The following is a 15,184-nucleotide window of genomic DNA, read 5'->3' on the forward strand; positions in this document are numbered from 1 at the left end:
CTTTCACTTGAACACTTTCTCAGTGTCCTGTCGCCGCTCCAAGTACTCAGCAGGGCCTTGTTAAAACCCAGGGGTACCGGTTACCCACTCTCCTGGGGGACCAGAGCAGTTTCACATCAACCCAAACCGACATCAGCTCCCGAGGCCATGTTAGGTGCTCCCGATGGATCTGTTACAAACTTAACTGTGGACCTGGCCCTGCCCAGGGGCCCTTGCCAAGGGACCTGTCCTCCCAGCCCACCAGCTCTTACCTGAGGGAGGCCAGCTCCCACCACTGCTCCACTGTGGATCATGGGGCCTTCCTTCCCCACAAAGAGCCCTGGGGACAGGTGGAAAACGGGGAGACCATCAAGTCAGCACAAAAAGCTCTCTTGGTTAGGAGACCTTTGCTAGGTAGACCTTTCTCTTGATCACTATACAACAGAGGTGATGACGTGACTTTGTAAGATAAAGAGTCAAATTCTCATCAAATCAGAAAAACTACTCTTTAAAATGAGGAGTCTGAAAACTCTAGTCCATGGGCCAAGACAGGCTCGATGCCTGTTTCTACAGCCTGGGAACTAAGAACGGCTTTTACGTCCTCACATGGATCTATTTCAAATGGTTATATACGTTTGAGTGCCTGCATCGTACCTCCCATTTTGCCTCTTGGCTCAAAAAGCCTAAGATATTTACTATCTGGTTGTTAACACAAAAATCTTGCTGACTTTGCTAAAAGCTAACTCCACCAACCAAACGGTCATTCCACTTCAAAGCTAAGTGTGTGTTGGTCAGATATCTCTGACCGGCAACTTACTAACATTGCCCACGTTTAAAAAATAACCCATCAATACGCAGGGCAGAGATCTGTTAGAAGGCAGGCCTTTCAAATCCAAATCTACTTAATTTATATACGCAGTACCTCTTGTCATCTTCACCTCTTGAATACTTGGAAGACTAAAGGTCAGAAAGACCCTCCTCACCTCCAGCCACACTGAACAGCACTCCAAAGACTTTGCAGAGCAGGGTCCGGAGACGGACGATCCCGGGCACCTTCACACCATTCAGATAGCACTTGATTTCGGGTATCCCGGAGCCTGCTGCCACCGGCTGATGGGGGAGAGAAGGATGCCCATGAAGTCGAAATAGAAGTCCACCGGTTCTGTGGCTTGCCCGCAACAACCCTGCTAACAAGGGGGAACTGCCCGTCTTCCTTAAGCATCAGCATCCCCCGGTGGGTCTGTTAGACGGATGCTGGGCCCCACCCTGGGTTTCTGACTCCGCAGGTCTGAGGGGCAACAGGAACAGCTGCACCCCTAACAAGTTCTGGTGATTCGGCATCACCTGGGGGCCGTGCATCTACTAATGCAGACACTCCTGCTTCCGGAGATTCTGATCTCACTCACTAGAGCTGTGCAGGAGCCATTTTTAAAAGTATTTTAAAGTTATTTAAAGTCACTTTTAAAGTTGCCCAGGTGATTCTAATGTGCTCCTGAGGTTGAGAACCACCCTCCTAATCCACTTTTCCTTTGTCATTTCACCAGAGGCCGAACTTCTACTTTCAGAAATAACTCTAAGTGTAGGAGGGGCCGCTTTCTGCAGAAATCTATATCCCAAGGCTAATTGAGTTTCCTGACATTCCAGAAGCGAAGATGGAGGAATCCCAAACCTCATCAGCCAAAAGGCAAAACCCACACCACCTCACCTCAATCAGGACAAGAAGGCTTGCCAAGAAGACAAAGGTCAAGTTGAAACCCAAGAGCTCAAGGAGGGACAGCGCAAGGCAGCCTTTCTGGCTGCACTCCTCCACCGCTACAGACCCGGGGTTAAGGAAAACACGCTTGCCAGTCAGGGGCATCCCTCCATCACTGGTAGGAAATAGTGCAGTGTCTCTTCTTCTAAAACATGTTGGCTGCTTACTGCACATCTTCCTGTTCTCCAATGTAAACTTGAATAAGAAAACCTGAGGGTGCCTGGGTGGCTCAGCTGAGTGTCAGGCATGACACTTGATTTCAGCTCAGGCCATGATCTCAGGGTGGGGAGACTGAGCCCCACAATGGCTCCATGCTCAGCGGGGAGTCTGCTTAAGATTCTCTCTCTCCCCCTTTCCCACCCCAGCTCTCAGTCAAATAAATAAATAAATCTTAAAAAAAAAAAAACAAAAACTTATCTGAGAGTTCTTCTACATCAGGAACCATTTATGTTTATTTTTAAAAAGATTTGATTTGATGTTTTTTAAAGATTTTATTTTAAAATAATCTTTACACACCCAACACGGGGGTTGAACTCACAACCCCAAGATCAAGAGTTAACATGTTCTACTGGCTGAGTGTCTGCCTTTGGCTCGGGTCATGACCCCGGGTCCTGGGATCGAGTCCCACATCGGGCTCCCTGCAGGAAACCTGCTTCTCCCTCAGCCTGTGTCTCTGCCTCTCTGTCTCTCATGAATACGTCAAAATCTTAAAAAAAAAAAAAAATTATGAAATACTGATGTGGAGAATGAAGGCAAAAGAAATGTAGAAAAAAATTAAACTTCCTTACAACTTGCAGCCCACTGACAAATACTTAAGGCAGGCAGAGTGACCTTTCTTGAGGAGCTCGGTGGCCTCCATGCTAATGCTTTGCTAGAGGGGGAAAAGCAGCCTTAGCTTGAAGTTAGTGGATCCCCAGGATCCCATAAGTTGTCTTTAACATATGAAAATCCCTTGGAAACTTCCTTTATCTCTATCCACTGTGCCCCTCCCCCCCTCCCCACCTCATCAAGATACAGGTTAGCAATCATCCTCCAAGCACATGGCCCAAGTGATATCCATCTGACGAGGATTTTACTAGACAGTACTAAATAATCTTATCTTACCAGCTAGCCCCGCAAGGTCCTGCAGACCTTGCTTCTAAATTCCTTAAAGACTTAACGCTATCCCTAACCTCTCCCAAATTAAAAGAATATAATCAATCACTCTTCACAATCCTGGTACAGCTCTTTTTACCCACGGGTCCTGTCCCTGTGCTTTAATAAAACCACCATTTTTGCACCAAAAATGTCTCAAGAATCCTTTGACCATTTGCTCCTGGACCCCAACATTTCAAATCAATACTTCAAATGGTATAAAAAGCAACAAACACCCTTCCCCCTACATCCCTCTCTTTAACAAATCTTGACGTTATGCCATATTTGCCCCAGATTTTTTTAAAAAATTAAAATGTTAGATACCACAAAACAAATCCTGTTTCCCTCCCTCTCTTCCCTGGGAGAAACCACTAACCTAAAACTATTGTAGATCTTCCCTATATGTACTTAGTTTTAAGTAATTACTACACCCAACATGGGGCTCAAGCCCACAACCCCAAGATCAAGAGCTCCATGCTCTACCGACTAAGTCTCATTCCCTATGCATTTTTATACATAGCCGTATTGTTGTGTCTCTAAAACTAAAATGGGATTGCACTTTACACACATTCTACAATTTCCTTTTTTCTCCTTCAACATCAAGTTTCTGAGAATTAGCCATATTGAACTACACAGTTCTGGTCCATTCATTTTAACTTCTGCATAGGGGATCCCTGGATGGCTCAGTGGTTTAGCGCCTGCCTTTGGCCCAGGGCGTGAACCTGGAGACCCGGGATCGAGTCCCACGTCGGGTTCCCTGCGTGGAGCCTGCTACTCCCTCTGCCTGTGTCTCTGTGTCTCTCATGAATAAATAAATAAAATCGTTGAGAAAAAAAAATTATACTGTATGTGCACACTACAATTTTTCTGTTGTCCCATTTGGTGTGATTTCAGCTTTCTGCAATCACAAAGCTGTAATGAACATCTTTGTATACGTCCAAGGTCCACATGGGAAAGAGGGTTGGGGAGTCAGAAGGGGTGTATCTTGCTATTTAATTTCCATCTCCTTGGTTAGTGGTAAGAGGGCTCCCCTTACCTCTTCTATAGGTTGATTTACTGACCATTCCATTTCCCTCCTCTGAGAATTGCCTGTTCACATCCTCCGCTTATTTTTCTATTGGGCTGTTTGGGCTTTTTTCTTACTGATCTGTAGTTCTTTTGGTGTTCTAGATACTAATTACTTGTCTCTTAAATATACAGTGAGTAACCTCTCCTAGGCCGTGGACTTGTATTTCACCTTCTTTATGGTGTTTTACTGCTGTGGTTTGGGTTTTTTGCTTGTATGAAAAACAAACTTAATTTGACATGGTCAAGTTTATTGATCTTTTCCCTTTCACTTTGTGCCTCCTGGAGTTTCTCTGAAAGTTTTGTTTTGCCTATTTACATCTTCAATCCATCTGGAATTAATTTATAGTACAAAGTAGGAATCTATATTTTTCCAGATGGATCACCGAAACATCCCAGCATCTTTTATCACGCCCATCTCTTCCTCACCGACTTAATTCTGTCATTCACCCTACTTCTTCATATGCACAAGCCAATTTCTGCTCCTCTGTTATCTTCCATTGACCTAATTGACAATTCCTGCACCAATAGTGCAGTTTCAGTGACCATATCTTAAAGTACGCAGGCCTTGACATTGAGTAGGGCAAGCGCCTGTGCTTGTTCCAAACTGTCTCAACTACTTTTGGCCCTTTTACTCTTCCTGACAAATTTAGGAAGAGAATTTTCTGGTTCTACGAAAAACTCGATTGGGAGTTTTGATTGGAACCACACTGAGTTTATAGGTAATTGGCACAAACAGGCATTATTGTGGTATAATGTGAGTCTCTTTCTATTAAAGTCTTCCTCTTGTGTCTTTTTTTTTTTTTTTTAAAGATTTTATTCATTTATTCATGAGAGACAGAGAGAGAGAGGGGCACAAACACAGGCAGATGGAGAAGCAGGCTCCATGCAAGGAGCCCAATGTGGGACTCAATCTCGGGACCCCAGGATCACGCCCTGGGCTGAAGGTGACGCTAAACCGCTGGGCCACCAGGGCTGCCCTTCTTGTGTCCTTCAATGGTAACTAAAAAATGAAACCAAATGATTAATAAATAGCTCTTCACTAGATCATGTCTACTAGTCTCTGGACAAGAAAGCAGAGGCAGAAACTGCTGACTTCTGGGAACACCAAGAGCCATTAAAAGGATACATGTCTGTACCACTCCAAACTTGAGCTGGGTGAAGAGGCGCACGAAAAAGTCCACAAAGAGACCCACCTGTGAAGAGCAAGTGAACCGTCACACAGCTTTTCCTCACCGTGGTGCAGACACTTCACTCAAAGGCTGTGATGTCCTTTCCTGGCTGGTACATGCACCCGTGTTACCAAGAGACAATGAGTGAACAGGTTTCTTGCTCATCACTCTGACTCACCAGGAGACTTCCTGCCAGCCTGGCCCCATCGCCCTCCAGAGGACAAAGGAAGAGGGCATAGCTAAGCTGAGAGAAGGAGAGTAAAACAAAAGGAAAGGATGCAGGAAAAGCTGTGAAAGCAAGGAAGACCATCCGGTGCCTAGGAAAATAATCTAGAATCAAGGGAGGAGCCGCTCAGCATTTTCCAAAGGCAGTTTCAGAAAAAGAACTCCAGTAATACCTTCAGTGATGCTTAGCTGATTAAGCATATAGCTTAGGATGTTACTTTGAAAGACAACATTTACTCAGGTGTATATGGCTTTTGCGTGTTTGTTATTACTATTTTATACTTTGTAGGGCACTATTCTGATTTGCAGCCAATGGTTACCCTGGTAACCACCCTGGTAAGTAGAGAAAACCACTCAGCCCACCTGCCCACTTTAAGACCCAAGTCTTTGCTCTGGGCTTAAGGGAGAACTGGACAAGCCCATGATTTGGTGGATTCAGGATCAAAGGCTTCAGGCCTTTAGCTCCAACCTTCCCTCAAGCCAATGCCCGGAGGCTTTTAAATACTGAATGAAGCAATAGGTTGTGACAGATGGAAGGATAAACGAGCCAGTAGCAAGAGGAGCTAGTTGCTAAGTAATAAAGGGAAGTCGGCCTTCCAGCAACGTGAGGGGATGATGTGAGAGGACTAGTGAAGTTGCTAGTATCGATAAATGGCAGTTCCAAGGAGTTTGGTATGAAAGTAGCAGAAAGACTAACAAGTAGACGGCTCGTGATTATGATTACAGGGAAATTTGCAACCAGAAACCTATATATAGCAAAACAGACACTGAAATTTCAATAAAACAATTAAACCAACCCAAGTTTTAACCCACAACAGAATGTTACCAAAGAGGCCTTCTGAATGCCATTTGTCTTAACTAGTAGAACGTTCCTTGACCTCTGAATTTACTACAGTAAAAATCTGACAAATGCCAGGAAAATAAAAACTGGTCAGCCTTTGTGGCTGTATTATACTAAATACGTGCTTACAGTTTATGGGTATTATCACACAGAATCAAGAATGAGACTTGTAGTCAGTTCCGGTGAGATAAACAGGCTGCTGCTTAGAAATACATATAACCTGTTACAGGCTGAACACTGTGTCTCCCTCAAATTCATCTGTTGAAATTCTAGCCCCCACTGTGATGGCATTAGGAGGTGGTACCTTTGGGGAGGTAATTAAGTCCTGAGCATGGAGCCCTCATGAATAAGATCAGTGGCCTTATGAAAGACCCCAGAGAGCTCTTGCCCCCTTCTGCCCTGTGAGCATATAGCCAGGAGCCAAGAAGCAGGCCCTCACCAGAAACAAATCTGTTGGCACCTTGATCTTGAACTTCTGGCTTCCAGGACTGGGAGACATAAACATCTGTTGAGTAAGCCATCTGCAAGTCTATGGTATTTTATTACAGTAGCTCGAATGGACGAAGACCGCAGAGTTGAACACTGTAATCATGGAAAATCAGATCTGACGTGGATCATTCTGACTGCTGACTTTTCCAGTTTCTCTTCCCCAGCTTTAAGTTTGGTTAGGTCAGCAGTGAGGACTCTGGGCCATGTGCTACTACAGAATTTGGCAGTGTTTCATAATCTTTTCTTGTCTGTGATTCATCTGTGACCAAGCTGACCCCAGAACCCTGTGCATTCAGGCTATCCACAGCCACCAGCTCTACCTTCTAGATAAAACAAGCAATGTGCAGGAAGGCAGCCGAGGACATTACAGTAAATTGACATCTACGGTATCCTGTTTACTGGCATGCCATACTAAAGGAAAGGGTGTAATGGCTGGTTTTATCCCACAATTTTGTTTTTTCCCTACAGAATGACCTCATTTTCCATGAAGTGCTCCCCCCACTTTATTGTCCACCTGACAGGACCATACTATGTCATAAGAGCTAGGTCCTGACCAAGCCTTTGAGAGCTTAAGGAGTACCGGTGTTGTATGATTCACTTTCATAAAGCAAAAGTAAGGTAAATACAAAACAGTATCAGGATTATTACTTAAAAAAAAAAAAAAAAAAAAAAGGGAAAAAAAGAAAAGGTGGTCCTGTTATTCAGGACAAATGACTTGCCCTCTGACTCACCAGGCCCCCACCCACCCATCATGCCTCCCGTGTGCCCTCTGCTCACCAGCCCAGTGCAGACTCCAATGGCAAACACCATCATCCACTTCACCGCCTCATACTTGCGACCTTTCTGTTCACATAGGGAAAGACAGACTCAGCTTGTTACACGGTTTTGTTGGCAGCAGGGAAGGAACACATCTCGGCCAAACAGTTTTAGACTAAATTCCACAGGGACAGCAAACACAGCAATGGTGTCTGGGATGGCAGGTGCTTTATAATGCCAAATGGATGAGCTCTAAGAGCCTGGGCCAGGTGCAGTGACAGTGGGTACTTTGGTTGGCAGGATGAAGATCTAAGGAATAAATGCTGATTATCTCATGAAACGGGTTAAAAGCCATGGGGTATGGCTATTTACAGGAGAATGTGTATGGGAAAAAGAAGCTGCTGGTAAGATCTATTCAGTCCCAAGAGATCAGTAAGGGACTCACCTTATTGTCCATCGTCTCCAAAACTTCCAGGTAAGGGTCATTGATACAACGATCATAATCCAAACTCTGAAAGAGAAATGGAAGAAAGTCACAACCAGATAGGAAGAATTATGGAAACCTAGAAAGCATTGAAACTTTAGGTTGCTGTTACTTGAAGTATGGATGGGCAGGGCAGTGGACCTGCAGCACCTGGGACGAGTTGGTTAGAAATGCACAATCCCAGACCTTCTGACCTGCCACATTGGCCTGCACTTGACACACATGAACATCCAGGCAGCAGTTCATGCTTTGGGAGAAGCTTTCAATTACCTAAGCCCTAAAGCTTCTGCAAAACATGAAAAGACTGGTGACCCCTGGGTGGCTCAGTGGTTGAGCACCTGCCCCTGGCTCAGGGCGTGATCCGCGATCTCAGGATCGAGTTCCACATCAGGCTCCCTGCCTGGAGCCTGCCTCTCCCTCTGCCTGTGTCTTGCCTTTCTCTCTCTGTGTCTTTCATGAATAAACAAATAAAATCTTGAAAAAAAATAAAACATGAAAAGACCTTCGGCTACCACCAGTGTTACCCAACCAACCCCATTACGGGAATAAAAGTTTCAATTATCCAGAACCAAATTAATTCAGAATATCAGTTAATCCTAAGTATCTTCTGTAGTCAGCTTCTATGAATAAGTGGTTAGTCACAAGACTAACCAACATGGACACTATCTTAAAAAGCAACTTTCAGTTTATGTTAGGAAGAGGCACGATGCAGCATAGCTCCTAAAACTACGTCTACAGCAGGGTTCCTTCAACTAGAACATAGAACATAGAACACAGCTACTCTGCAAAAAAATCTGCCTGTGTGCCAGAGACATCTTGAGAAATAATTCAAAGGAACTAATTTTATTTCTTCTATGTTTTGTAAGAGAAGCAGCAGTCTGGCAACAGAGGAAAATGGTCTGCTGTGTGCTCTCTCCTTCCTGAACCTGTTGCTACCTACATATCAGCTGGCAAACAAGCTAGACACTGGCCTGGTGGCCGCACTCCCATGCAGGAGCTAGCCGTCAGCCAAACACGGGTGGGATGCATGACAACTTATTCCATCTATATCTATACTCAAAGTCCAAATCCCTTTTGTAAAAGGGTCCAAGGAACATCAACAGGCAATTTATTAAATCAATGATCAGACATCTGAATATGGAAGACTATGTAATAATAAAATAATTACGACAAGTCCACATAGATAGATGTGGAACACATATAACTATTAAGTAAAAACAAAAAACAAAAAACAAAAAAAACGGGGTGCCTGGGTGGCTCAGTTGGTTAAGCATCTTACTCTTGGTTTTAGCTCAGGTCATAGTCTCAGAGTCATGGGACGGAGCCCTGTGTCAGGCTCTGTGCTCAGCAGGGGATCTGCTGCAGATTCTTTCTCCCTCTGCTCCCCTTCCCCCAGACTCTGTCTCTCTCCCTAAAATAAATCTTTAAAAAAAATAAGTAAAAAAAGATACAAAATAAAGCCAGATGCAAAATAAAATGTGTAATAGGATCCTATTTTGATTAAACAAAATTAAGATGATTTGGATGTCAGCATATAACGTAAAACATCTGGGAAAACTGTTAACAGTGCTTATCTCTGAAGTGATACTTAGGAGTTATTTGCGTCTGGGTGTTGTTTGAAATTCTTACAGCAAACATGGTGTACTTTTTATATTTTAAAAGAATGGGGTTTTTCTGATTATGAAACAAAATACCACAGTCAGTAATAAATACTTCTGCTGGAAAACTGGACTCATCCATGAATGATTAAAAATATATATGTATTTAGTGACTGCATACATATAACATACTGTCCATATGTTGAGCTTTTAATAACAGATTTGAACTGAGCAAGTTCACTTATAAATTTTTTTTAAATGAATACAGTACAGTACTGTATGTATTTTCTCTTACGATTTTCTTTTCTCTAAACTCACTTCATTGTAAGAATACAGACTACTACACATAATACAAAATATGGAATAATTGACTGTTTATGTTGTCAATAAGGCTTCTGGTCAACAGTTGGCCATTAATTCAGCTTTTGGAGGGGTCAAAGTCATATGCAGACTTTTGACTGTGCAGGGGTGCGGTATACAGTATATACACATAACACACATATATTTTACCTCTGTGCTTATAAAAATATACACATATTTTTATTTTTATTATTGGCATTGTATATACATTTTTTAATGTAAGCTCTACATCTAACGTGGAACTTGAACTCATAACTCTGAGATCAAGAGTCACTTGCTCTATGGACTGAGCCACATACACTTGTTAAATTATTAAAATGACATCACATTCTAGGAACGGGAAAAAAAATAAAAAGGTTGAAAAATATGAATCCTTCTTATCAAATACATAAAGAAATTACTGGTCAATTATTTGCTTGCTGGCTTTGTCCAATAATGCTACGGCTTCATAAACATTGAAGAGATGTTTAAGATGTCCAGAACAGGCAAACTCTAGAGACAGAAAGTAGATTAGTGGTTGCTTAGGGTAAATATACTAAAAAACCCCCACTGCACTGTATACTTTAGATGGATATATGGTATAAAATATGAACTACAGCTAAAAAAACTGTTAAAAGGGACATTTTGAAAACAATCCTAACACCAGAACATCAATCTATTCTTTTTTTAAAACTGAATTTGAGGGCAGCCCCGGTGGCTCAGCGGTTTAGTGCCACCTTCAGCCCGGGGCCTGATCCTGGAGACCCGGGATCGAGTCCCATGTTGAGCTCCCTGCGTGGAGCCTGCTTCTCCCTCTGCCTGCGTCTCTGCCTCTCTCTGTGTGCCTCTTGTGAATAAACAAATAAAATCTTAAAAAAACAAAAAAAACAAAAACTGAATTTGACACTTTGAAAATACGTACCAATCATATAATGTTCTTAAAACTGAATTTGACACTTTGTAACTATGTGCCAATGGAGTACATAACCTGTTTTTTTAAATTTATTTATTTATTTATTCATTCATTCATTCATTCATGATACTCACACACAGAGAGAGAGAGAGAGAGAGAGAGAGGCAGAGACACAGGCAGAGGGAGAAGCAGGCTCCATGCACCGGGAGCCCGACATGGGATTCGATCCCGGGTCTCCAGGATCGCGCCCTGGGTCAAAGGCAGCCACCAAACCGCTGCGCCACCCAGGGATCCCCATAACCTGTTTTCAAATCCAGATATTGCTTACTTCTCCTATGTGAGGACTAACTTCCTTTTGTTTCTGCTGTATTCTGCTCTTTGGCTGGAGGGTGGCTAATAACGTTTTTTGTAAAATACAATTTGTGTAAGTGTCCCGCAGGCCTGCTGCCCAAGGTTATGAGCCAAACGGCATGTGGCCATAGGGGTAGGTGGGGCTGAAAGGCCACCCAAGTTCAACCAAGAAGGGGACCTCAGTGCTCTCATAAGCAGCACCTTCAATGGGCCCTGAACTAGCAGGATTGCAGATGCCCAGAGAGGCCTTTTATTCCAAGTCCTCTGTTCTGAGGGGTGCTGAGCAACACAGGCCTGAAAACATCACCGTTAACAGCCCCATCCCACAGATAGAGGGTTATTGTTATTCAAACCATTTAGAATGAGAATGGGAATCAAACCAGGAATTCTAACATCTTGTAAGAACCCAGACTTATCAAAGAAACAGTCAAGTAGGTGCAGTGAACTCTTAGTAAGGCAGGAAGGAGAAAGAGCACATTTCAGAAAGATTTTAACAGAAGGGTTTTCTAGTTGACCCCTAGTAAAATCTGAGCAGACTTTTCTGAATAAGCGTCTAGCTAAATTTGCTCTTACATAAAGCAAATGTCCTGAAGCTCATACTTGAAGAATTGAGAAATATTAATGACTCACATGACACATTAACACATAAAATTGACATAGATATGCATATCAGGTACAAGTAAATGCATTACAAATATAAGTACAATTTAGTAAAAGGAGTGAAGGATCCTTGGAACAGCAGGGTCAATGGAGCAGAGAAGCCATGGTGAGCTCCAGGGAGTAGATGAAGGCTGCCAGAAAGTTCCAGTCAAGGTGACATCACTGGGCTCAACAAGGGAGTGTAAGGTGACAGCCCAGTATGGGGCTTCTTATACTAATTCTTGTAAACCCCTCAACTATGTGTAAGGAGACAGATATTTTAGAAATATGGGAAAATACATCAGTAGATAGCGTGCTTTTTAACTCTGATTCTTTAAAAGTATTCCCATTAGTGTAGTATATTAAACTATACCATGGTGGTACAATTGGCAAATCCCAGAATTCTGTTCTGTTAAGTAAATTGCAAGGGGAAAAAAATGATGAAGGCGGAATCTAAAGATTAAAAATGTTTTAAAGGGGGTACCTGGTGGGCTCAGTTGGTAGGACCTGCAACTTTGGCCTTGGAGTTGTGAGTCTGAGCCCCAGGCTGGGGGTAGAAATGACTTTAAAGGTAAAGGAATGCAATGTGGATTCAAACTGGATTCAAACTATTAAAAAATTATAGGACACTAAAAAATTGTATGACATAAGACAACTGGAAAATCTGAACATCAGATATTTAATATCAAGGCATTATTGTTAATTTCTTAGGTATGAAAATGGTATTGTGCTAAAAAAAAATCCTCATCCTCTGGAGATGCACGTTTAATTACTTATGGGTGAAATGATGTCATGTATAGAACTTTCTTCAAAATAACATGGGAAGGGGGAGGGGATGAGAGACAGATGAAGGCTGGGCATGAGTTGAATGACTGCTGAAACTGATGAATACAGGGGGTTTCCATATACTATTCTGTCCATTCTTCATCTTTGAAATTCACTATAATGAAAGTTTTAAAACAATTCCACGCTATACTAATAAATCCTAATAGCTCCACTAAATTTTACAGCAAAAAATAAAATAGTAAAAAGAAAATCAGCCTGAGTATGTTATTGCCCTAAAATACTGAATTTTTTAAGTCTACGTGACATTTTAAGAAAAGCATTAAACATACAAGATTAATCACACTTCTTGAGATTGCTTAAAGAAGCAATTAAGGATGAAGAAGGGAATGCCTGGGTGGCTCAGTGGCTGAGCATCTGCCTTTGGCTCAGGGTGTGTTCCCGGGGTCCTGGGATCAAGTCCTGCATCGGGCTCCCTGCAAGAGGCCTGCTTCTCCCTCTGCCTGTGTCTCTGCCTCTCTCTGTGTCTCTCATGAATAAACAAAAATCTTAAAAAAAAAAAAAAAAGGGATAAAGAATAAAGGATGGTCAAAACTAGTTCATCATATAGTAAAGTCAAATAAAATAAATTGTAGCATAATAAAAGAGTATTCCTCTATTTAAAAAGATACCGTAGAAATATATTTAGCAATACAAAAATTGTTTTCAAGTTGAGAAGAAAACATGTTAAAATGGTTAATGTAGCTGAATCTCGCTTCTGTTATTTCAAAAAAGCAGGAATGTAAGCATGGAAAAGGATATTCAGTAAGGTTTATAGTTATCTTTTAATGAGTGAGGTTATGGATTTTTCTCTAGCTTCTTTTCATAAACGGTCTAAGAATTCTCAATCATAATCATGGCTTGTTTTCGTTATCTCAAAAATCACAGAAACAGGGGCAGCCCGGGTGGCTCAGTGGTTGAGCGCTTGCCTTCGGCCCAGGGCCTGATCCTGGAGACCCGGGATCGAGTCCCACATCGATCCCTGCATGGAACCTGCTTCTCCCTCTGCCTGTGTCTCTGCCTCTCTCTCTCTGTGTCTCTCATTAATAAATAATAATAATAAAAATCACAGAAACATTATCAGGAACTGATTAAATGATTAAAAAGGCATACTTGTTTGGTTTTAGTCCAGCATCACTGGCCTTACTGAACACACACTCCCTAGAATCCCATACTTGAACCAGAACTTGCAATCAAGAGCCCTTCAGAGAGAAGCTGCTTCAGCAGGAAACAATCATCTGAAAACTAAGTTCTCAAACAGGAGAAGGAGAGTCTCCTGTCCCACATCTGTTATGAGCACAGACTGTCAGCGGCTTTGACTCTGGGTCTCCAGCTGCAAAAGCAAATAGTTCAACGGTGAACATACCCTATCCAGGTTGCGGTGCCACAGATGTACGATCGCACATAGAGACACCAGACCCTGTTTGGGTGTCAGGATGAGAAAAGGGCTTGTTAAACAGCCCCTTTCGAGGGAAAGTACCTCTTACCCATTCATTCCCTGGGAGAGACATCACAGAGCATCTCCCGTTGGAACCCTAATGCTTTGGCCTGCAGTGACCGGGTCCCTTACTGCTCTTGTGAACCAAAGCAGCAAGTAAGAATCTCACCTCATAGTCTTTCCTAGGAAGGATCTCATCATCCTCCTCCTGGGTTTCTCCAAGGATGGTCTAGAAAAACAGATCCACAGAATGGTTAAATACTTACAAGGTTCAAAGCGGAAAGAGAAAGACATTTTTTTCTGAAATCTGTTGCTAATTTCCAAATCATCAGGAACGATGATCAAATGCGAACGAGATCTCGAAAATAAAAAACCGGGGGGATGGGGGTGATGGCGGCGGCTGTCTATGGTCATGCAGTTGAGCTCTTTGGTTCTACGGACACGTTCTCCAAACAATCAACTCTTGTCTTCAGGACACCTCAAGCATGTCCCACGCCAGATAAAGGAGGGGAAAAAAAAAAAAAAAAAAGCAGGCTCCACCTGACAATGTGCTGGATCTGAGAACAGAAGGGACCTATCAACTCTGGGTCACAGCAACTCAAGTTTTCCCAGGGTGCTTTGCAGGGAGAACCGGATTATCAATGACCCAGAAAAGGTGAGAAAGGGCTGCGGGAGCTGGACCAGCGGCTGGAGGAGCACGAAGTGCAGGGAAGAGGCTCATTCTGAAAACGCTCGTTTCGTGCAAAACTCCTTTCATATGGAAATAAAACACGGACGGGGTTCACTGCAGCGGGCCTGGCTTCTCCCTCGCATCCCACGGAGGGGTGATGAGGAAGGACCCCAGACTCGGGCCCGAGAGGCGGCGCGGATGCAGCGCGAGCCGAGGACGCGGTGCCCCGGCCCCACCCGCGGCCACCTGGGGCCCCAGCGCGGCCGGGCCCCACCCCCCGGCAACGCCTCTCGCCGCCCGGGCAACCGCCCCCCGCCCAGCTCCCAGCTCGGCTCCGCCCGCTGCTCACCAGCTCCTCGGGGGTGCGGGTCTCACGCTCGCCGCAGCAGCAGCACCACCTGCAGCAGCAGCACAGGGCCCCCCTGCACCCCGCCATCTCCCTCCTTTACTGCCGCCGCGGAGCCCTCCGCCGCCCCCTCCCACCAGACGCGCGCCTCACGTGACTGGCCCCGGCCG

The 15,184-nt window shown here is 43.7% G+C and overlaps 1 protein-coding gene across 4 annotated transcripts in view; it reads right to left on the reverse strand.

Annotated features, from left to right (window-relative positions):
- CLCN6 (chloride voltage-gated channel 6) overlaps positions 1 to 15,184 on the reverse strand; it is a 34,862-nt gene that overhangs the window by 18,009 nt on the left and 1,669 nt on the right. For 2 of the 4 annotated variants that reach the window (XR_005356192.1, XM_038532009.1), the window contains exons 1-8: positions 15,018 to 15,161; positions 14,168 to 14,227; positions 7,860 to 7,925; positions 7,436 to 7,501; positions 5,061 to 5,127; positions 1,685 to 1,791; positions 963 to 1,089; positions 252 to 319 (exon numbers count right to left, since the gene is read on the reverse strand). Coding sequence is in view for 3 of the 4 variants with exons in the window: in XM_038532009.1 (XP_038387937.1) it covers positions 252 to 319; positions 963 to 1,089; positions 1,685 to 1,791; positions 5,061 to 5,127; positions 7,436 to 7,501; positions 7,860 to 7,925; positions 14,168 to 14,227; positions 15,018 to 15,104 (648 nt within the window). In the remaining variant the exon portion in view is untranslated. Of the gene's footprint in view, positions 1 to 251; positions 320 to 962; positions 1,090 to 1,684; positions 1,792 to 5,060; positions 5,128 to 7,435; positions 7,502 to 7,859; positions 7,926 to 14,167; positions 14,228 to 15,017; positions 15,162 to 15,184 lie in introns of those variants that run through there. The other 2 variants (XM_038532010.1, XM_038532011.1) reach the window with 2 other exon arrangements.

The sequence above is a fragment of the Canis lupus genome, chromosome 2 (assembly GCF_011100685.1).
Source record: "Canis lupus familiaris isolate Mischka breed German Shepherd chromosome 2, alternate assembly UU_Cfam_GSD_1.0, whole genome shotgun sequence".
Lineage (NCBI taxonomy): Eukaryota > Metazoa > Chordata > Mammalia > Carnivora > Canidae > Canis > Canis lupus.